Source organism: Nelusetta ayraudi, unplaced genomic scaffold (assembly GCF_046127955.1).
Source record: "Nelusetta ayraudi isolate G7.1 ecotype Tasmania unplaced genomic scaffold, CSIRO-AGI_Nayr_v1 ptg000048l, whole genome shotgun sequence".
NCBI classification, from domain to species: Eukaryota; Metazoa; Chordata; class Actinopteri; order Tetraodontiformes; family Monacanthidae; genus Nelusetta; species Nelusetta ayraudi.
The window spans coordinates 13,690,603-13,713,512 of NW_027466098.1; the positions used below are offsets into that span (position 1 = coordinate 13,690,603).

General features: G+C 45.1%; 1 protein-coding gene across 1 annotated transcript in view; it reads left to right on the plus strand.

Moving 5' to 3' along the window:
- b3glcta (beta 3-glucosyltransferase a) overlaps positions 1 to 22,910 on the plus strand; it is a 58,766-nt gene that overhangs the window by 21,106 nt on the left and 14,750 nt on the right. The window contains exons 4-9 of the mRNA XM_076036471.1: positions 9,211 to 9,320; positions 14,872 to 14,948; positions 15,605 to 15,716; positions 16,895 to 17,031; positions 17,148 to 17,211; positions 18,144 to 18,278. Coding sequence (XP_075892586.1) covers positions 9,211 to 9,320; positions 14,872 to 14,948; positions 15,605 to 15,716; positions 16,895 to 17,031; positions 17,148 to 17,211; positions 18,144 to 18,278 — 635 coding nt within the window. The remainder of the gene's footprint in view (positions 1 to 9,210; positions 9,321 to 14,871; positions 14,949 to 15,604; positions 15,717 to 16,894; positions 17,032 to 17,147; positions 17,212 to 18,143; positions 18,279 to 22,910) is intronic.

The following is a 22,910-nucleotide window of genomic DNA, read 5'->3' on the forward strand; positions in this document are numbered from 1 at the left end:
CAAGCATAGAAAGTGCATCCATCCGTCCATTTTCAATACCCGCTTATTCTTGAACTCAGGGTTGCGGGGGGGTCTGCTGGAGCTTCGCCCAGCTGTCAAAGGGCGAGTTCATTGCAGGGCCAAATACAGACAAAAAAACATTTTCACTCACATACACACCTATAGACAATTTATACATAAAGTACACACCTACAGGCAATTTAAAGTTTCCATTTCACCTCACATGCATGTTTTTGGACTGTGGGAGGAAGCCGGAGAACCTGCAGAGAACCCATGCAGACACAGGGAAAACATGCAAACTCCACTCAGAAAGGCTCAGACCTCGAATTGAACCCACAACCTTCTTGCTGTGAGGCGGCTGCACTAACCACTGCGCCACCAAAAATACAGAAATCTTTCTTGCTGAGATCTACCAATCTTCACATCATCCAATCAATGCCACGTCTCCCACATCATCAAAAAACACTTGAAATGTCTCTCAGAGCACCGAACGTACTTTGACCAAACTAGATACAAATCTTTGGATAGTCTTGAGGAAAACATAGGAGGAGAATCAGTGGGGCTTGTTAGGTAGCTGTTTTTAAATGACCTCAAACTGTCCCTGAACTCTGACCCGACCTGAACCCAAATACATTCACATTGTTCTGCCATCCACTGTAGAGTCAATCCCTTCCATCCTGGTCAGTCTTGATGAAGTTTTGGTCCACGTGCTGAACAGCAGAACGTGACCGTACAGTAAACGCACAACCATGAGACGGCATAGTGCTCTGCAGGACCCAATCTACTCACCAAGTAATGGAAAAAATAGAAAAATCTGAGTGATGTTGACGTGTGCAGCCACGCGAGCTCAAATTAATTTGATGTTTACATCGGAATACGACTGCATTCAGGGCTGTTGTCTCATAACAAGCCTGTAGTTCTCCTGTGGCCTAGTGCTGCGCGGCCGCTCGGGGCTCCAAGGTGAAACTCTCCCTCGCTATACCTATTTTGGTCGAGTACGTGCAACTCGAAAGCTTCCGAGTTTTCTGTCAAAAAAAACATTAACGCGTCTTTGATTTCCCCTGTTTCTGATGCAAAAATCACAGCTGTTGCTGTTGAGGAGTTTTGGTCGCCGCATCTCCGCATTTTCTTTTTTACTCATCTGGTGTGCCAAGGCCCGGAGGCTCAACAACACAAGCAGATTACACTCCAGAGAAGACCGCATCTCCCTGAGCCTGGAGGCGAAGATATAATTAAAACCAGACCAAATGTTAATATCAACTAAACCTTAAATTGTTATTTCAATCCACACCATCAGTGCCCCGGGAGCCCAGGGCTCCTTAGAGAACGTAGCATTACCTCGAAAAGCACACTCCACCGTCTGAAACGAGGTAGTATTCTTTTTAATTATTCACACAGGATGTTAGCTCGCACAATTGTGCCTTTTAAGTTCCCCCTGCTTTAAATATGCTGCAAATATTTTGGAATATGTCTCCAAAACTGATGCCCTTCTTTCCCCTCTGTGAATACAGTCCCGCAAGTTCAGTCATGCACATACAGTAGTTGTATTCTGCAAAAGAGCCAGTATAAGCTGTTTAAGAGTATATTTATGCATTATTTAAGTTTTAATATGCAAAGCGTGCAGGCCAGATAATCAATCATGAATAATATTGAATGTTGATGAAGATCTTCTCCTTTTGTCTGATATGGTGCAATGCAAACACAACATGGAGGTAATAACTTGTTGAAGAAAAAGATGTCATGAATACATTAAATATTCTCCCCTGATATAAATAGACTTTTCAGCTGTACTCATCTTTCACTGGGTCCAAAACAGAAATAACAATGTGATTAATAATACCCAGTAACGTTGCCCCAGACCAACGGAGTGACTTATTTCTTTTAGGTATAATATATAGTAGATGGTCTGCACTTATTTAGCGCTTTCCAGCACCTTCATTGTACCCCAAAGCTCTTCACAATGGCCTCTAATTCACCCATTAACTCAGACACTCATACACCAATGGGTGGCCGCTGCCATACAAGGCAATTTAGGGTTCAGTCTTTTGCCCAAGGACACTTCAGCATGTGCACAATTGGAGCCCTTCGATCATCAATTCATGGCCCACTCTACCAACTGAGCCACAGCTCAGGTATAGATATCAAATGGAAAAAAAAGCATGAAAGATATGAAGTCTTAATTGGCTTTTTTTTTTCTTTTTTTTTCTTTTTTTTAGCACAAAGCATTGCTGTATGCAGGAGAAATTTGGTGGTAATGCCCTTTACAATGTCCTCACTGTGGATCCGTGCAGGCAGCAGCCATGCCCAGGGGCGTGAGTCTTTTAGGTCCTCAATCCAGCCATCCCACTCTATTAAATATGACGTCTCACATGACGGCAAGACAGAAGATCAAATATAGCACAAACACTCACCCGCGCCGTGGTATATAATTGGCGGTCAGGCTTCAAAAGTTGAGGTCAAGCCACCGCTGCCTCAAGTCGGTCCCTCGCTGATAAGAGATGATTCACAATTGCCAAAAATAAATTTCCAGGGACATTTGTGAAAGGATGGAGCAATTAGATAATGGTGGTCAAAGGTCGAGGTTAATGTATTGATCTTCCCTGTGTGAGAGTCTTGCTTTTTTCCAGACCACACACCTGAAACATACAAGTCCATATCGACCTCTGATTGTGTTGACAAAGAGCTTGGGGCTGTAACCGGTGGGCGAACGCCATCTGGGCACACCGGGCTGGAAGACTGCAGCGCCTGTGTTGTTGTAGCATGATATATGATTATAAAGTGTTTTTTTTTTTTAGTTTCTTTTCTCCGCTGCCTGCGCCTGCTTTTCATATTGAGATTTGTTGGCAATATGAAAAATGAAGTAGTGGCTCTCTGACTTCAAATAAATAGAAATTTTACTTTGGTTGATTTTGTTTTTTTCATCATGTGGAGAATAAAACGTGTTTCCGCCATCTTTTCTCGAGGCTGCGGGGTTGGTGTTTGGCCGATGCAGAGTGCAGCTGGAGAGCGTGGAGCAGGTTATCACAGAAAGATAATTAAGCAAAAAGACATTGTGCCACTGCCACCCCTGCACTTCTTCTGCATCGCTTTCATGAAGTGGCGCGAAGCCAGATACTTAAAGGAGAAAATGGAATTTGTCTTAGAAAAAAGAAAGAAAGGAAGATCATATAATGTTGACTGGAGTATTTCAACAACATTTCTTGAGTAATTTCTTTTTCTCTCATACGCCCTCAGCTCCACAGTTTTGGCTCGCAGCCAAGGCTCTATTTCCCCTGCTGTTCTTGTTTTTTTTTTTATCCTGAACATGGCTCATGCCTTCATTTTAATATATTTTTTATTTTCAATTTCAAAGTGAACAAACCTTAATTTATTTTTTATTTTTTTTTAAAGAAAAAGAAGAAGAAACATTTCTAACACTGCAGGGGTGTTGTGCTTAATGGGACACGTAATCATGCATCTTCCCCACAAAAAGATCAGATTTTTCCACAATTGGAGAGTGGAGAAAAAAAGTTATTAAACGGCATTGCCGCATCCAAAAAGCACATTGCGGATAATGAATGGGTTTAATAAAGGTTTTAATAAAAGAAAAAAAAAAGAAAAAAAAAACTGGGATCTGCTGTGCATTAATTGCCTTGTATTCCTGAATTATTCATGCTAAGCGAGGTTTAAGGGTTGAGTTCTGCACTTATTAATCTTCAGCAGAGTTGTGCACTCGAGAGCCGAGATAATCACAGGTTGAAGACCTTGTGGCTCCCAGCCGCTTTCTCCCCCCTCCCCCCCTCCCTGCACTGCCATTGTTTCAGATGTGAATGTGTTGGCTTTTTTTTTTAATACCACATTCGAGAGAACCTTAATGAGCTCATTTTACAGTGGGGTCCATCCAACAATCCTTTTGTGCTGCTGCTCCCCCTACACTCGTGCTATCTAGGAGGAGAGAGTCTTTCTGTTGGCCCGCTACCATCTGTTTTTGGTTTTCCAGCTGCATCCTTAACAGAAATTATGCTTTGGCCTGTATCTATCAATAAAATGAAAGGCTTTGCATTAGTACAGGAAGCAGGGTGCGAGAAAAATCACTTTAATTGCCGTGTGAAGCTGCGATGGGAAGGTACGAAAGGTTTGGTGCCGAGCGCACACTTTCAGCAGTTAGTAAAGTGTTTGCAAATATGTTATTGATGTAAAGCATTGTTCCTGCATTAATACACACTGGTAGTTAGTTTTTAAACTCAGCTGACATTTTTTCTTTGATTTGTAAGCACTTCTGTTCGTTTATTGATTGTGTATTTATACTGTATAAATGATGGAATAAGATGGATTAAGGTAAAGGGCAACTAAAGCCAATCTTTCATTTATGAAGTATCAATGAACACAGAAAAGATGTGCTTACATGTCGAGTAACAGACACATTTAGATTGGCAAGTTATAAAGTGTAATAAAGTGTCAGTAGTTTAAAACAGTCAATCTCAGTCTCAGCAGCTTTTAGAGGAATAAGTTGGATGCATCAAATTTAAGCCTCCGTATCGAATAACCCCCCCCCCTGCCAAACAATATTCTTTGGATTGCCTGTTAACCGTCCGTGCTGTCTGGTGCAACGGTCACGCTCGGTGGCGCCCGGCTCCCCCCCCCCCCAAAAGCCCCACACACCCGGGGTGCGCCACATCTCCCCAACTTGTTTTTCGGACGCGACGGAGCAAAGATGTGGAGGCAAATTTGCGGGGAAGACAGACGAGTCAGGCCAATCTCGTCCGCTGAAGTCCAATCCTGTGCTTTGTTAAGAGTGCGGCCGATCGTTTCGTCCGCTCGCTCGAGCGACAGGCGTCGCCGGGTTACGGGGATGAGCTATTGACATTGTCTGTCATGCCGGAAACACGCGTCGAGGATGAAGAGCTCGGCGTTCGTCGCGACAGTTTTATTGTCCGCCACTGCCACCCCCTCTCCCTCCAAACACACACACACACACACACACACACACAGAACAGCGTAATGGCCGTACTCACTGGCTCTCATCCCTCCAGACTTTTGCCAGCATTTGTCACCCAAATTGCTCTATTGATCTGCTCTCCATCCGTATTCTCCTCCACTGCCCTTTCAGAGCCAGATTTAAAAGCCCAACCGCTCAAACTTATCCACATGTTTGCTCGTTTGACGCTGCTGCCCCTCACCACCACACACACACACACATACTCACACCCACACCCACCCACCCACCTCAGCCACACACGTGTTCACTCACAGAGCCGGGATTGGAGACACTGTGAGGCTGAAATGATATTTTTTTGCCGTCTGACAGCTCCGGTGACTACACACACCTGCTCTGTGACACTGATGGAGATGACAGAGCTGCAGGAGTGCCTAGAGGTCACCGCGCTCACGGTTCCTCAGCCACTTGGCAACGTCTGCCGTCCCTCCCCCCCCACCGCTCGGAGGAAGTGTCACCATCGATTTGCGTCCGCGAAGGTGATGGCGCTCCGGGGCCGGGGCTGCCACAAGAACACGCAATCTATGTTTTCAAGAATAGATATTTATTCCCGCGACGGCGCGCTCTCGCTTACTAATTAAACACAAACCGTCCCCATTTGTTATTCCGCAATCTGTCCGGCTCTCTGCCCTTCTGTATTCAGAGGAGGGTAAGAGGGGAGCGAGAGCACGGTGACGACGGAGCCTCGGCACCGTGTGGTGCCCCACGGACCTGATGGTGATGGTTTTTAAAACAGCAGAGTGAGGAAAGGCCTCAGATCTGAGAGATAAAGAAGCACAGGTCCTCTGTGATTCATTTCATCCAATATATATTTCACAAGCGATACTCATTTTTCCTTTTTTTATCCGGGGATGTGCCCTCGGAGGAATGCTGAACGAGTCCTGGGAGATAAACACCAGTCTGCCGGCTCCCTCAGCCTGGCAAAATGAAGTTAGCCCCTCCGAGGTGATCACAGGACTTGAAATCTCTCCCGTTCCACCGAAATCATGATCCGCAAAGAGGCGTCCTTTTGATGTTTGACTGAAGCAGTGGTTGTGTGGCGTTTTTAGCTCATTTTACCCGACTGTTAAACAGATGAATGGATTTTGCCCGTATACGCCTCAGAAAAAAAAAAGAAAAAGATTTTTACAGCCGCTTGGTCTAACAATATTACCTCTCAGCAGTGTCAAAACTGACCATGCAAGTAGGCATTAAACACATACCAGGAGACACCTTTGAAAACGTTGCAACAGCCTGAAACACTTGCGGGAAAAAGCAGCTAGCAACGGCGAATGTGCCAGAAACCGGCAGGTCTCACTGACACACATGATTTCATTGGACTTTTTACTCAAGTTTGTGAGTTTACACCTAGAGGAAAATTGAATTCAGCCAGGACGCATGTTGATTTGTGCTAACATGAGTAGGTAAGTACACTTGAAGTTGTCTGACATGCATTCAGTCGAGAATGTGTTTGTATTAGGGAGGTACAATTATTGTATATAGGCCATTCTGATTGGATACTGCTACTTTAGGGGGCCAGAGGCTTCCCATTGCTGTGAATCGCTGCATTAACACACCGCAGTGTTTACTGGGATCCTTTCCAGAGCCGGCAAGGATGAAACAATGTTTTCCCCTGAGAAATGTCTTTGGTTTTGTGTGAATGTTTTTTTAATGCAGATATGCCAGGTAGCTTTAAAGAAACTGTTTTAGCAGTTTCCACAATAATCTCCTTAGCAGCAGCGGTGACTGTTTGCAACTCTCTGCTTCACCAAGGTGTTAAGGAAGCTGACTGGTTATGGGTGTCCAGTGAAATCAGAAGTAGTCCAAGTGAATCAATTGAAGGAAACACTGCTGGAGGCTGACAAGACAGATGATGGAGCAGCCATCAACGCATTCAGGGAGCATCAGCGAATTTCATGGATGTTTCATCAAGCTGCCACGCAAATCCATCTGCCACTTTTCCCAAGTCAAGTGTTCACTCAAAGGTCATTTGTGAATTTTCATGAGACGTCACCGATGCCTTTTGGTCATCATCCTTGAACGGCCACCGAAGCCCTGACAGCCAAGAGGACGAACTTCACAACAAAAGGAATCTGAACGCACTTTATTGTGCACCACACGATTTCTCTTGAACTTTCCGATAATCAGATTTGTGCAACGAACCGCCTCCGAGAACATCTGCATTTTATTGTGTCCTTGCAATCCAAGGACAACCGGCGTACAAACTGGTGGGCATGTTGACTTATTGATATTCCTCGTGTCCGCTTAAATATTCTTTGTCCGAGGTATGAAATCTCTTATTAAAGTCCTCCTACGCTGAATATCCATTGCACTTTTGTAAGACGTGCGCCCGCCACCACTGTGTGATATAATGGGCGGCGGACGCACAAATGGTGGAGGTGAAGAAAGGACAGCGCTGGAACAGGATTTTTCTTGTTCCCCTCTTTTTCCTGTTGTTTGATGATTAATCGAAACTCATTAGCGTTGAGCCAGGGCCACTGAATTCACTCTTAATTAGATTCTTTTTTTATCCTCCTCATTCTCCTCCTTTGCTTTGGAGCCAGTTACACATTATCTCCACAATGAGGGATCGGCGTACGGCTTATCTGATTGGGCTCTCCGTCTCGCGTGGCCCTTTGCGTTATTGCTGCACTGTGCAGTATCAGGAGGTCGCCGCCTCACCTGGGGGCCTTGAAAGGCTCCGCTCTATGTGAGAACGGATGCACGCGCACGTATGCACACAGGCCATTCATTTAGCCGGCTCAGCAGAAGGACATTTAGAGGTGGTGCCGGTTTCATTTGGCTCCCCAGGCTGGAGGTCTCTCAGTCAGGAGAGGTGGTATCCGCCGGGAGACGGACGTGCTTCAATTCAACCCTGGTTCTCGTCACAACTCCGGCTTTCTTTGTCGTGAGCCTCGCAAAGGAAGCAAACGTGGCGACCAACACTTAATTAAGTGGAACAGTTGCTTGTGCACAGTGTTTACCCATGACCCCGCCGCTAATGCCTCAACCCAAGATTCAATCCATCTAATCCAGCCATTGTCAGCGCTCGCCCTTCCCCGCTTCTCCTGTGTCCACCTCTTCCAAAGGGAAGATTACAGTCTTGTCAGCCAGGCACTTTCTTTCTTTTCTTTTTTTATTTGAAAAAAAAAGAAAAAAAAATACACCCTGGAGATTTAATAGGAAAGGCACTTTGGGAAAAAAAAAAAAACATCTTCAACTACTAACAATTTATGACAGGTTGTTATATTAAGACGGTGTTCCATCCAAAAACATTCTTTTCAGAGGCTGGCCAAATTGTTCGGAGCGAACAGAAAAAGTTACTTGACACAAAGCACTTAAGTTTTCACCAGGATTAAAGTAAGAAGACAATATATCAGAGGAAGCCGGTATATCTCGAAGTCCTCTTTTTCCCTCCGCTCTTCTCAGCTGGATATTGGATCATTCCTCTCGGCTCCAAATCCTCTAAATTCCATTTTGTTGTCACAGTCGCTGTAGCCAGGTTGCAGCAGACTTTCTGTGGACGTGACGGACAGCTTACAGGATTTGGAGTAAGTGTAATTGTATGGAGCCAAAGACAAAATGCTTTTTTCCCCCTTTTTTTTTTTATTTGAATTCATAATCCCCTCTGGTCTAGTGCTCTAGTTTTCTAGTTCTGCCTGCTGGAGCGTTGCCATCATGTGGGCTGTTTGCATTGCACAATGTCATCCTTCGCAAACGAATTCGTATAAAAAAAAAAACCCAGCTGCGGTCGGCTGGGTAAGCGATTAGGTCAGCACCGTAGCATGCCGTCAGCATGAAAATGGCCGGGACAAGCACTTTTAAGCACTACACTTGCAGTATTGAGCCACTGTCACCTTCTTAACCTTGACCTTAAAATGCAGAAACCATACAGAGTTTTATTGAGAACATTGTGTCGTTAAAAATGGGCAGCTGGTCTGTTCAAATCTTTTGGGTGTTACTTTACCTGGGGAAAAAAAAAAAACTCTCCTGACTGCCATTCTTTTTACGAGGCACCCCTAGGCTGGGCTCAGACATTAATTACTTTCTCCCCAAGCCAATTAAGCCCTTGATTCGCTGGGTATTATCACCAGGGCCAATAATGGAGATTAACCGGGAAAAATCACCTCAGCCATTCGAAACCTGGCTCTTATCTTGTCTCGCTCTCAGAAGGTCATCGATTGCCATAATCCTTTTTGCGCAGCTTGAAGCCTTACATCTCTGTCCTTTGTGTCCCCCCTCACACAAACCCCCAGACCTGCGGGAGATAGTGTTCGTCCTCCAGAGTCAGAGCAACTCCTTCCATGTGAGGCAGGCTGAGAGACGGAGAGCAGATTTACTGAAGCAGGCACAAAGTCTCACAGAGGTAAGAGTTGATGTGGAGCGCACACGGGGGCTCACAGAGATCCTTGAAGAAATATGTGAAGGAAACTTTTATTGACAGCAGCTAAATCTACAGGAGGATGAGCCGTGCATGCAGGCCTTCGCACCTGCCGTAATTATGGATGTGCAAAATGTATCATATGGAGACCATGAAACCTTCTTTGTGGTGTGTTGCCAGGCAGCCAGCCTAACAGCACACGACAAAGTAATGTACAACAAAAGGACAAGAAACACAAGCTTTTGCAAGCGTATACAGTTGTGCTATTTACTGAATACTAATGGAATGTTTTATGGAGTAAGGTTAAGGCAACTGCCTTGATAAATTCCTGTATGCTGAAAATTCTTGCCATATTTCTTATAATTCTGCAGCCTTAATTCATAAAAGGCTTTTTTGTTTTATATTCATCTGAGTGACTCAGACCTCTTCAACTGCACCCAGTTGGATCCCCATACAGCAGAACCTTGACTACCTTGACTTGACTACTATGCCGATACACACCTGCACCCTCTTTGCTTTATGGCGAAGGTAACAGCTACAACGCTACACTGCTGGCAGTAGCTGGAGCAGCACACAAGTACTTCATTAGTTGCGTTGCCGTAAAATGTCAAATAAACATCACAGAAAACTTTTGAAAAATGTTCAAATGAAAACATAATTAATCAATCGTGAAAATGTGATTATGATTAAATTGTTTTAAAGTAGTTTAAAAAGGAAGAAATATAAACAGGAGCGGCGTGTTTCAGTGGAGTGATTTGATGCATATTAATAAGGCTACGTAAAGCATGATTTGTGCTATAATTGACTAAGAAGCAGAAGTAAACAAAACCAGAAGAAAAATGGAGAGAGGATTTCAGAAATGACTCACAATTGGGAAAATTGTCATTATTCTTGTAGCTCAGCTCGCACTGGCCATGAGGAATGTTGCTCTTATTGTTCAGAGCGTTCCATTAAACTTTTCGCACACATTAAATTGTTTCACAGAGATTCTCTAAATGTCCAATAACACATCGATTTAGAGTTTCTGTCTTTTCAGGCTCCATCTTGTTTGAAAATGTTTATTTGCCAAATATTACCTGCACAGGAAAATTGGATTTTGAAAGAGAGTCCCCACAGCCATATCCATTTAAAAAAAAAAAAAGATTTGCCAAGTGTTTGCAATTTGTTAAACTATAAAGAGATTTTTTTTGTTTGTTTTTTTTAATAATTTTAGATATTTAATGATCCACAAAGAGTTATTTACAGGCTCCTCCAGATTTAACTTCTGAAATACATTAGTTTGTTTCAGAGGCACGACTGCCAAGATGAATACAATAACTTCCAATTAAAAGATGGTGTGAGGTAAAAAAAAAAAAAAAAATTAAAGAAAGAAAGAAAAGCTCTGTTTTCTTGGAGGAGGTCAGAAAGGTCTTTCATGCGGTTGGATGACGGAACATGAGGCACGCTTGCAGGTCAGCGAGCCTTCTTGCTTCCATTTGTCAGATCTGCAGAGCCTAATGGCGTGTGGCTAATTATATAATGTCACATTGTGAGTGCAGCGTCCCTGCTAAAAGCAGGTGTCAGATGTGAAAACCTCTCCTGTGGTTCCTGCATCAGGAGACCAAATTAGATCAATTACCTGCGTACCTTGGTTGTAACCACTGGCTATTTGAGTTCCTGCTGCCTTTCTAAACAGGCGACCCATTCTGCATTATCACTGCATGCCTAGCTGCAATGAGTTGCTGCCATGTGATTGGCTGATTGGCTATTTGTGTTAGGAAGAAATTCAAAAATTTACTAAATAAAGTAAACAGTGAGCTTAAATTCCTGTATTGTCGACTAAACAACTCCTGTCTTTGACTTAAAACGTTCATTTTGTCTTTGTTGAGAGATTTACTCTTATTTTCTTTTGTTCAGACAAGTTAAGACGTAATGATGTTACCTGCTTGACAGTTTCAACTGTGACTCCAGTCTTTCTCAGAAGCGTCCTCGGACGTGCTGCTGACGCGTCATTTAACGGCCGGCCGACTCGACGGACCTATCAGAGCCCGTCGAGTCGCTTCCGATAGAGACTGGAGTCACAGTGGAAACTGTCACGCAGGTAACATCTCTGCGTCTTCACTTGTCTGAACAAAAGAAAATAAGAGTAAAACATTTCTGTCCGGTTTCCTGTTGAAACTGAAAAATTAAAGATTTAAAATCTCAGCAAAGCACCCAGCCAGGAAGGTTATTGTGCCTGAAGAAATGAAAAAAAGACAACAGTAATTGAGATCTTTTCAGTCCCTCCCAATCCCGGGACCGTAATTAATTTGTGAGATGAGGGCGTGAAAGTAACTTAACAGCCCCAATGAGTGCCAGGCATCCTTGATATTCTCGCCGATTGGGACGTCTGAAGTGCAGCAGCAACACAGGACACAAGCCTGCAATTCTTTCTGATATACTGAGGGATCAAAGACGAGTTATACAAAACACCCGTCCACGTCGACGTCTGTACACACGTTTGATGTTTATTGCGAGCTTGATGCGGGACATCGTGAAAATTTCATGCAGTTGCTCTGAGAAGAGCAGAGATAGAAGTCAAGAGGGTTAAACCTCAATAACTTTCCTGTTGGAGTTCACAATTCTCTTCCTTTTTTTTTTTTTTCTGCTCTCACCGTGAACGAATTTGACCCTTTTTTCTCCTGTAAGTCAGAGAATAAAAAAAACAACTGTGTATTGGTCGAAAGCATTTTCACTTTTCATGTTTCTAACTTTGAGGCAGGAAGCTCACATTATTTATTTTTCTTTTCGTAGGTTTTTTTTTTTTTACCCTCTTCAGTTTTTCTTTTATTCTTGCTAGGCTGAGGAAGTTTTTTTCTTGGATGGGATCTTTATATGTGCTTCCAGCGGCAACCCGCTGGCTAATGCTCCCGCTGTCGAGCCTTTTACCTAATGTACTAAAATCTTGTTGACGTGGTGTACGGTCCTGCAGCCGGTGGTCATTTCCTCTGAGAACTGATTAAAAACAAAAACAAGAAGGTCAAACTCAAAAATCTTCCACTGAATAAAAGCCAATGTCTCGTACGTTTGTGGATGCCACAGCCACTGCGGACGCAAATGTTAGGCCTTTCACCAAATGCCGGCGTTCACTCTGAGGTTTGCTTGTCACGAGCTTCACATCACTGACCGTCTGAAATGTCATCGGCGGCCGCGCCGTCCCCGCCGTCCCCGCCGTCCCCGCCGTCCCCGCTGCCTTTTGACAGGTGACCGCTCGGATCTGCGCCCGGCCTCTTCCTCCCCGCTTCCCACTGACCTCCATCTTCTCCCCAGTCGCAGAGCAATCAGCTCCCTGTTTGACTCGAGCATGTTCGCACATGAAAAGGCTCTTACCGGCTGATTCGTAGTCTGCTGCTGCTTCTGCTGGCGCCCGATCGCCGTTAAAAGCCACTTCTTGTGCCGACTCCATCCGAGGAATGTCAATTCCCAGCCAAACTTCTGTTCTTCACTTCGGAGAGCAGTTGGTTTTTTCTGCTTTACAGGGTACAGTGTGGTTAGGTTCTGTCATATTGTCAGATTTTGGATTGGTCACCCTCCCTCTCCCAAGCTTGCCAGGGATTCACGCATTAAAATGGATGCCTGCGACAACAAGTGTCGAGTTCCCCGTCTCAGTGTGAGGTTCCTGTAAAGGCACCTATTTAAACCATTTGTTTGCCTGATTTTAAGTTATAATCATGCAAGACAGACAGTACTTGGCTACCATAGCAGGCTGGCGCTAGCTGCCTGTACGAGCACCTGGCCAGCGAAGGCTAACGCTAGCCGTTTGCATGACCACATTGTTCACTTTACTGTGCTTCTCAAGTGCATATCGCAGTCCTTTCTGTCGAGCTCTCCTTGACATTACCGAAATAGGACTTCTGAAATTGTTCACTGTGAATGAATCAGAAGTGAAAACCTGCTAGCCGTAGCAACAGTAACCGTAGGGACGGCACTTATAGGTCATACAATATCAGTCAGTACGGTATTTATGTCCAATAAGATTCCCCACTATACCATTTGATTTCTTTAAGGACAATGTGACCCTCCAACCCTAATATGGTTGCATTCTCCTTACAAAAATATGTATATACACATGAACCAATCGATGGGTAGGAAGACCAAACTACTTTGATTTCACAACGATTGTACCCTTAAACAAATATATTCACAGTTAAAAGGTTTTTGCTACTAAATCTTACAAATTGTACACACTGTACCTTTAAATTGTTTACATCAGGTTGGTGTCAATGTCAAGCAGAGTGCACGTTAATATATCAATGTCAGGATAAAACCCGTGCTAAACGAGGGCTCAGAAAAGCCGACCGGTTAGCGCAGTTTAGTGGGAGCAAGCAGTCTGAGGCTGGCCTGCTCAGAGGAGGCTGTTCTCCTGTGTGACTTCCTGCGTGATGAGTGGACCGTGCTGTAATGAAGCCGAGGCCCTCACGCTCTGCTGCTTTGTTTTCCTCGCAGCGTGAAACATCGACTCACTCGGACCGATCCGACACACCTTCCCCTCCCCGACCCCCACGCCGCCCCTACGTCTCTTTGAAACAGATTTTGCTCATTTCGAAGTGATTGCGAGCCCGGGCCGTGTCCCGGAGTGCACCCCCCTGCCCCCCTGTGTTCTTTTATGTCCTGCCAACCTCGTTTTCTCATTGTGGGAGAAGGATAATTGCAGAAATGTTCGAGATGAAGTAGTAATTAATAAGGGACACACTTTTTTTTAATTATTTTAAAAGGATTAAACTGGTGTCGGTTGATGTTTTTCTTGTTGTTAATCAAGTAACGGGGTTAGCAGAGAGCAGAACACAGGACGGCTTAACAGAATTTTTTTTTTTTTTCAAGTGTTCCCAGGGGATATTCTCGTTCACACTATAATTCCATCCATGGGTCACACGGTGTCATACCGTGTGGATATTTTACCAATAGATTAGACCTCACGGAATGGGAAATGTTATCAAAATCTCATCGTGACACCTGGAGCCAGTTTTTAGGCCCAGGGGGAATTAAATTTTTCTCTCACAAATAAAGGGACCGTGTTCTGAATAAGACGGCTGCCAACTTGGACCAGGATGTAATACAGGGTTTTGCCACAACTTTTTTCGGGGGAGCTGTCAAACTATTGTCAAGATGTAAAGATCAGATGTGAAAACCACTGTGAACACTACCTGCATTTCATCAGCAGGAGTCTCTCTGATGCTTGTTGTATGTTTATGATATACTGTGTGTATATATGTACCATATATATATACTAATATATAAGCATTTTTGAGTTTCAAGAAAAACAACTATAAATAGCATGTATTTATTATTGTATACCCTACATATTATGTTTATTCGTCACTTAATTCCAGTCATGTCAGTTCAGTCTTTTTTCACAGTGATACAGACGGATGGTCGATGGACTCGCAAGCATCATTTTGGTCTTTCCTTTTTCTTTTTTCTTTTTTGCAGAAAAGTGAACTGCCTTCAGTTGTGTGCAGCTGGTTGTGCGGACAATAAACATGATCACAGTCTGTCCTCCGTGTGCTCCCTCTTTCAGAAAGCCCCTCTGGTTTTGCTCCTTCACAGCCTGTCAGATAATGAGGGTGACTGGAGCATCCTTCCTCTGCTGCCTCAGTAGGTATCCCCTAAACGGCCGCAAAAACCCGACGATCTTGCCGTTTCCAAAAGATCATCTTTTCAGGTTTTCCCGCCCTCTCATCGCGGTTATGAGGGCACGCGTGGCTTCGAGGCCGCCAGCAAAGCATGATTGATTGCCACGCGCTGCGCTGGAGGTCTCTCTGATGTGTCTGTAACGGAGACCAAGGGGGCCGTTAACTGCTCCAACCCCGCCGGGCTAAACTGCAGTAATAAACTTTTGCCGGAGTCGTCCACGTTATTGGCTTCTCAAAAATCAAATGTCTGCCCGCTCAAAGCTCTTTAGGGCAGCATTCTATAAGAAGCAAGTCCGTATGTAGCGTTCAGCCAAAAAGATTCCAGTGATACATCAGTGAAAGCCCATGTCTGAGTAGTTTTTATTTATTTATTTTTTTTCTAAAAGACAAATGTTTGCGTGAAATGCCTTTTGTCTTGCTGCCTCGGGGGAAATCTGCAGCTGCCTTGATCTGACGGGGTCAGGAGGCCCAGCGAGATCAGATCCAGACCGGAGAAGCTTGCGCGTGCCCACGTTCTGCGTTTTCTCCTTTTATCATCCGACAGTGGATGTGATTTATTTATTTATTTTTGATTTATTTTTGGTTTAATTCGCGGCGTTGCGTCATCTTCTCCCGCAGCTTGTCGCACTCCTTCAGGAAGAACTCCTCCTGGATCGTGTTCCTGGAGGAGGAGACGAACGTGAGGGTGACGAAGCTCGTTCAAGTCCTCGCCAAATTTGACAAGAACAAAGTACGTATGAAATTTCCCACTCCCTCTCTCTCGCTCTCTCGCTCTCTCTCACTCCTGCGTATCTCCCCCACCCCCGTCCGTCGTCATCACACTCGGCTCCCCTCTTCATGCTCAGCTGATCGAGCCATCATCGCCGGTTGGGCTCCAGCAGTTCTCACAGTTTAACCTGTCTGCCGTGTGATTTCAGTCAGTGTGGCAGGTCTAATGCAGAGGTCTGTCTGCCCGCCCGTGAAATCATTTTTCTTGTTAATGGGTCAGCGGGGGTGTGATTGTAGTTTGAAAATAATACATTAGGGATGTAATTAAAAGGTTGTTTTTTTCCCCTCAGTCAAACCCAGCAAATCAGCTTTTCTCTTCATTTGTTTTGTGGGTTTTTGTTTTCCATATGAAAGCCTCATTAACTTCTTAGTTGCTGATTAAACGTGCAAAGAGCCCACAGTGCAAATTTCAGGTGTATTTTCAGCTGGGTTCAAACACCGTGTTGATTGCACAGATATTTGAAGGGAAAGGTCGTTGTAACGCAGCAGGCACTGACGGCTCTGACTAATGAAGAATCTCGTCACGGCAATTAAAGGAAGCGCTCTATGACGCCCGGGCGCTTAGAGACCCTGCAATCATTTGTATTTTTTTTTCTACTTACCTGTACTCTTTTAATGATTGGATGCTGAGACACTGATGCGTAAAAGCAGACAATTAGACAGTCTGATTTTTCAAAGGCAGCTTAATGACAAATGTTCTGCCTTTCGTGCAGCATAAAATATCTGCGATTATCAAGGAGAAGGAAGAGAAAGTCGAAGGAAGAAGACTTTTTATATTTGTGTGTTGCAGGTAATTTTGTCAGTGCAGCGCCGTCAAAAGCATTTTCTTTGAAATCTCAGAGAATTTGTTTTTTATTCGGAAACACTGTTTAGAAAAATGAAGGTTGCGTGAAGAACGAAGAACCTTTCACAACATTATTGGCATTCCCAGCAAACCCTCGTTTCCCCAAGTTCAACAATTCCTTTTTCGACTTTGGTAGTTGGGGCTCTTAACTGTTGAAGGATCTGCTGCCATCACGAAATGGTTTCATTTTTAGATATGTCACAGGTTAAGAGGAGAAGCTTTTTCTAAGTTCTGTTTCACTGGCTAACAAGCAGCGTGCACTCACACTGACGCTGTTCACACTCTTCACGCACCAGGAGTGGTTCCTGGGTAAACCTCTCCAGGACGAGGAGTCGACCATCATCCACCACTACGCCTTCGCAGAGAACCCTTCCATTTTTAAATACCCAGACTTCTCTGCCGCCTGGGCCCTGAGCATCCCCCTCGTTGTTCGGTGAGTCTCAATCAGCCACAAAAATCAAGGCGTATCAACGGTGCATTCCAAAAGTTCAATTTGATTATTGTTTATATGCACCGTGTGACTCAGCGTGTTTTTATCCCTCACCTCAGGCTCGCAAGCAAAGTCAAGGGGGAGCCGCTCAAGTCTGACTTCACCATTGACCTGAAGCACGAGGTGAGTGCCACAGTCGCCACCGGACGGTTTCGTGTTTTTTCCAGTCAAAAAGCCGAGGCCCGAGTCGTGACGGGGCCTAATGCTCATGCAGAGCGTGAAGCGTGAAATCCAACTCACCTTAAAGTAAAATCTCATTATCCCGCCGCATGGTCATGGAGCTCCTCATTTCCATCAGCGAAATGAAGTCGGGGAGTCTTGAAGGCGTTTAGCCGAGCAAACATGACATCATCCCGGTGGAGGTGGATCGGCTCGGCTGACACGCCGGCGGCACTGACTGTTCAATATGCACGCTCTAATTAAGGCGCCGCCAAAACACTGCATGATTCATTCTCAGTTTACGGCACTTTATTGTTTAGGACGGTGCACTCTTTAAAAGGGGTAGTTTGTCAGCCACTTAGCCGGATGGAGACGCTGATGACATCTTTTATAGTCAACGTAATCATTCGGGTGTTTTACGGCTGCTGAGGCTGACAAGACAAGCAACCGTTCACACCTCACACCTTTGGACAATATAGAGGTTTCAATGAGTGCTGACCCCACAACATGTGGTATCATGCAAGTGCCCAGAAGGTGGCGCAAGTTAAAGATGTGATGATGATGCCATATTTTTTAACCCAAAGTATGTGAACCGCGCTCTCGTGGGTGAAATATTCCTTCAAGGATTGGAGAAATCCAGACGCGGCTGATGGTTCGTTCCTCATCACGCATTCTTTCACAGGATCCTTTTCCTCTCCACTGAGTTTTCATTCTCACAGTTCCTCCTCATGATGCCCCCCCCCTCCTTTTTTTCCACCGTCGTAAATAATAGATGAGCTCATATGGACATTGTTCTGCTTAAACTGATTTCTTTAAAGCAACGGAAGGAAATGAATTCAAACTGACTTAAAGACTCCTTTGTGCTGCGACCCCTCTTCCCTGCCGTGTCGTTCCAGGTCGCCCTCTACATCTGGGAGAACGGCAACGGGCCGCATCTCACCGCCGTCCCCGAGCTGTGCACTGAGCCCGACGACTCCCCTCAGACCTTCAGCCGCTGCGCCACCACTCTGAGCCGCGAGCTGCCGTTGTGTGTGAGTTGCCACGGCCTCGGTGAACAGCTAGAACTCGAACGAAAGCCGCTCGGCCCAACCTGCGAGGTTAGGAACTCCTCTGAGCTGATGGAGAGCTGTGCTCAGTGAAGGGCAGCAGCAACACCACGTCGAATGTGCTTTTTTTTTTTTTTTTCCCATCTCGCTCACAGTGTAACATTAACCCGAAGGGACAGAAACTCTCTGGTTTGCTTCTCTAAATTGAATTTAGTTTGCGGCCGAGGGAGGAATAGTCAAGTGTTGCCAAGCAACACTCTGTTGTGTCGCCTAAGAATCCTGTTTTTCTCCAACAAATGACATACCGCAAGGAGTCCATCTCCGAATATCTGGAACCAGGACGGCAAAGTTATGATCCCTGTTGTCCGCCGCGGATGACTCACCAGCTTTTATCCTTCTGGTTCCTTGCTTTGTTCTCTTTACACAAAGAGCTGCACACGTTTCTTTTTTTTCCCACCCCAACATAAATATTGGTTGCGCAATATGGACCTAAATCATCCCACTGACTGTATTCTGGGATGCGCAGCCAGAGTGTCGTGTAAAAGGCCGTCGCTGCTGTTGTTCTGCTCTGCAATCGTGGGTGAAGCAAACTTCGGTTCACTTTCAGGGGGGGAGAAACGCGACTCTAATAGCCACGAACTGGCGCCACCGCCCTGCAATTATCATAATTGACCGCCTTGTATTTCTTCTTCCATTCTCATTCTGTAAGAAGGAGTTTATTAACGAATTAGTATCGACCCGTTGAATTGATGTCAGTTTCAGTTCCCTGATTAGAAAAAAAACACAGAGAAACAATGTTAGAAGTGAAAAAAAACAATGAATATCACGGCGCCGGCTGGTTTCTTGGGGTAATGGTGCAAGAAAAAAACGATCCCTTTAACAAGTCTCTGGTTCCAAACTTGAATTTGAGTCAGTGTTGGTTAGTGGCTGGTGACTGGATGTCTAGTTGGCTACCAGAATTGGTAGGATCAGTTTTACCGCATAGAAAATGTATTCAGTCATTCCTATTCAGCCTTTATTGTTGGTGCTCTCGTTACCATCCACCATCATTTATTATTCCTGACCCTGTTGCCATACGGAGGCACTGGCACCCTTCTCACCACCATGCCTGATTCATCACTGTGGCTCCTCTCGCTGAAAGATGTCGAAGAAGCGGTGATCTAATGAGAAAGGTCAGCTAACCTTTAGGTAGCCGCAGTGCTACCCTTTAGCGCCTTCCTTGAAACGATCAATAATCCCAAGAAGAAGCCACAGTGCTCCTCCGATGCGCACGTTTGCGCGGTCGAGTTCTGAAGCTGGTGAGTCGGGATTATTTCGGGTTGACGGAGCTGCAGCTCAAAGTGTCCCAGTTCTGAAATTTTCCCCCCACTTCTCCTTGCGTGGTTTCCACCGGGGGCGGGGGGTTTGAGTTCCAATTTGATCTCTTTCATTTGCGATTCAAATCACATCACACATGTTCACATTCGGCAGGAACTCACTCCCTCCCAAATGTTTGTCACAGTGTGGACTTTTCCATTCAAATTCGTGCCGTTTCAGCCTCCCCGCTCCAAACAAACCGTCCTCCTCCACCAGAAACCAGGACATGGAGCTGGAGCAGCCGGCTGAAGGAAAACGTGATGTCACGGCTGCGCTGGTAGCTTCCCTGTGGAGAAAACAAGAGAGGCTGAATTCTGATCTGTACAGAGCCAGAGGGTCTTGCCAAAGGAGTACTTCACTGCAGCCTCAACACGAAGTCAGGAACCTCCGGGGGCACGTTTAAGGAAAGAATGACGATCAACAAAAGTGGCCGCAGCAGCAAAATATCTTCTTTTATGATGCAGTAAAGTTATCAAGGTGCCAGCGTGCATGTTTTATAAAGCCGTAAAATGGGCTGAAAAGGAGACAAAAGCACACAGAGGGGAAAACACAAGGCCCGTGAATAACAGTGCTTTTAAGAACTCGTCATTCCTGTGAAATACTGTGGTTGGATATTTACTGTCAGTCCACTAGACTGTCAACGTAATGTTGATATTTGTGAGAGAAGTAACAAAGTCAGTGTTTTCTTAGTGTACATAAGTCAAAGGTTTGCTTGGTTGCTTGACTCTCATCTCACTGGACATAAGATAAGACTTCTTTCCTAATGATCCTTTACTTTAGATCCCTGCAGGCTTCTACAGTCATTGAAGCGTCCGTTCTTGAAGAATTCACTCTAACAGTGTTTGCTAACGAGAATATGACCCTCCAGCCCGTCAGCAAACTTCCCAGAAATTATGAAAACCTGCTCATCCTTTACTCCTTTATCTTCTCAGACCCTTCTGGGAAATTGACACATTGTGATGTCACGAAGGGAGCGAATACATCTCGCAGGATAGCAACAGGCAGCAGATCACTGGCGACGTTGTTATGTCTTGGTGTGGTGGCCCAGCAAAAACACCAGTTTGCATGAGCTGATGCAAACTGCAAACTGGTGCATCAGTTCATGCAAAACTGGCGCACCAGACTGGAAACAAAGGGCTAAATATGCTTTTGTTTCCCCCTCTTCTTGCAAATGATAAAGAGCGGACGGCTTCTCCACTGGACTCCACTGAAGGAGAAACAAAGATCAGAAAATAGTCGTGATATGCGACCTTTAATAAATTCTTCTTCTTCTGTCATCTCCAATATTGTCGCAGCGGTCTTCACCTTGTTGTTATTCCTCTGTATTTTCCGCTACGGATGAAGCGGTTCATTCCGGGAGTCATGCGACTAATGCTTTTTTTTATTCATAGAGATTTCCCCTCTAAATGGAATTGAATCTGGCTGCCCGGTCATGTTCCCTCCAGTAGGTTCGACTGTGCATCAGTGCAGAAAATGACCTCTCCTCGGAGGCGGCGAACGTGGGAATTTGCCAGGATGAGTCCACTTGTGCCGCGCCGCAATTCCCGATTTGTTTGTTTTTCGCGATTAAAACCGAAGTCAGATATGACCCCCCCACCCGCACTGCCTTTTACACATTTGCACGTGACGCATGCGAAAAGGGAAGTTGTATCGGGTCTCTGGTGTGAAAGAAATCGGAGAAAATCCGGGCACCTGTAAATGAAAAGGCGGTGCTTTGAGAGACTTATTGAGGCAGGAGGAGGCAGAGAGCGTCAGGTGTTTGTGCTCTCTTAAGTGGTCGTCAGTCAAGGTTAAAAGGCCGTCTATCATCCTTCAGGAGAGATTGCCGCACTGCTTCTTCACAGATCTTTTTCAATTTATTTATTTTTTCCTCTCTCTCCGCCCGTCAGTTGTTGCACTGCGCACAGCCACTCCAGCCGCTCAGACAGTGGATATTGAAACCTTGGGGAAGATTTGAGACCCGATTGGAGACGAGGGCCGTCGAGGAGTCTCTTATGTCCCATCGGCTCCCGGACCGTTGCCATGGCGATGCAGGGGGCCTGATCTGTTTTGGCAGCGTCCCATTTAGACCTCTTGCCCCTCATGCTGTTTCATTGTGACATCCAGCTACTTGGATCGAATCGCTCTTCAAGACTCACTAGTACGACTTGTTATTTAGCAAGAGTAAATTACTGTAGTTGGCCTTAAAACTGGAGAACAAACAAGGAAGGTGAAATAAGATTACTGAAAAGTCCTTACTGCCTGAATCACTTTCACCACTTGTTTTGTAACCCAACTTACCAGCTGGAATGCTTTGTGTTTATCTCCATGTCCATCTGCTGTTGAGCCCAGTAAAAGAGTTTAGAAATGGGAAAGGCAAACCTTGTCAGTTGATTGGATCAGCATCCAGGCCTAGTTAAACAGATTTGTTTAACTAGGCCCATGCTTCTTTCTGTATTCTTGCCAGGCGGGAAATTAGGTGTGTGTGTGTGAGTCAGCGCCCTTTGACAGGCTGCTTAAGCACTCATGTCAGAGTCACTTGAAAGAATGCTGACCGCTGAAAAAAAAAAAACCTTCAGTGCTCCTCTCATGTTCTTTTAATGCAGAAGTGCCATCATGGGAAGGAAAAAAACAAAACAAAACCTGGCGCTGCGGCAGCGTCCACGCCGGTCGCCGTTGAGCCAGCCAATTTTTTTTTCCCCTTCCCAATAACATAGTCTCGTTCATATTCATCTGCTGTTTATCGGAGCGGCTTGGAGCAGCTGCTTCGTACTATTATCATGGATTATGGGATCCATACAAAAGAATTAGGATGGATTGAAACATTATCAATCGGAGGGAGGAAGATGGACAGAGATGGGGAGTTGAAATCCGAGCAGACTTACCTACTGATTATAGTGATATGCTTGGATATATTCTGCATTTCCACATCTTAATAACACATATTAGGCCGGTTCAGCCCGGAATACATAACTGAGTACCCGGCCCCATGCCAAATCGTTTCACTGGATGTGGTCTTTTCCTTTTTCTAGTTTTAAACCATTTCGCCCTCTCTCTCCTTCTTTGGAAATCCATGGAGTCACTTACTGAAATGAAGCTGCAGCTTCTGTTTGTGCCTTATGGCTTTTAATCTCCTGCCTGCGGTTGGATTGTGATGCTCAGGTGCATGGCATCCTCAGCGGCTCAGAACATTTCATGTCAGCCTCTAATGTGTTCTGTCTGCTTGTATTGAGTGCGACAATTAAAGACGCAGACGTGCTCACTGAGGCGTTGGATATAGGA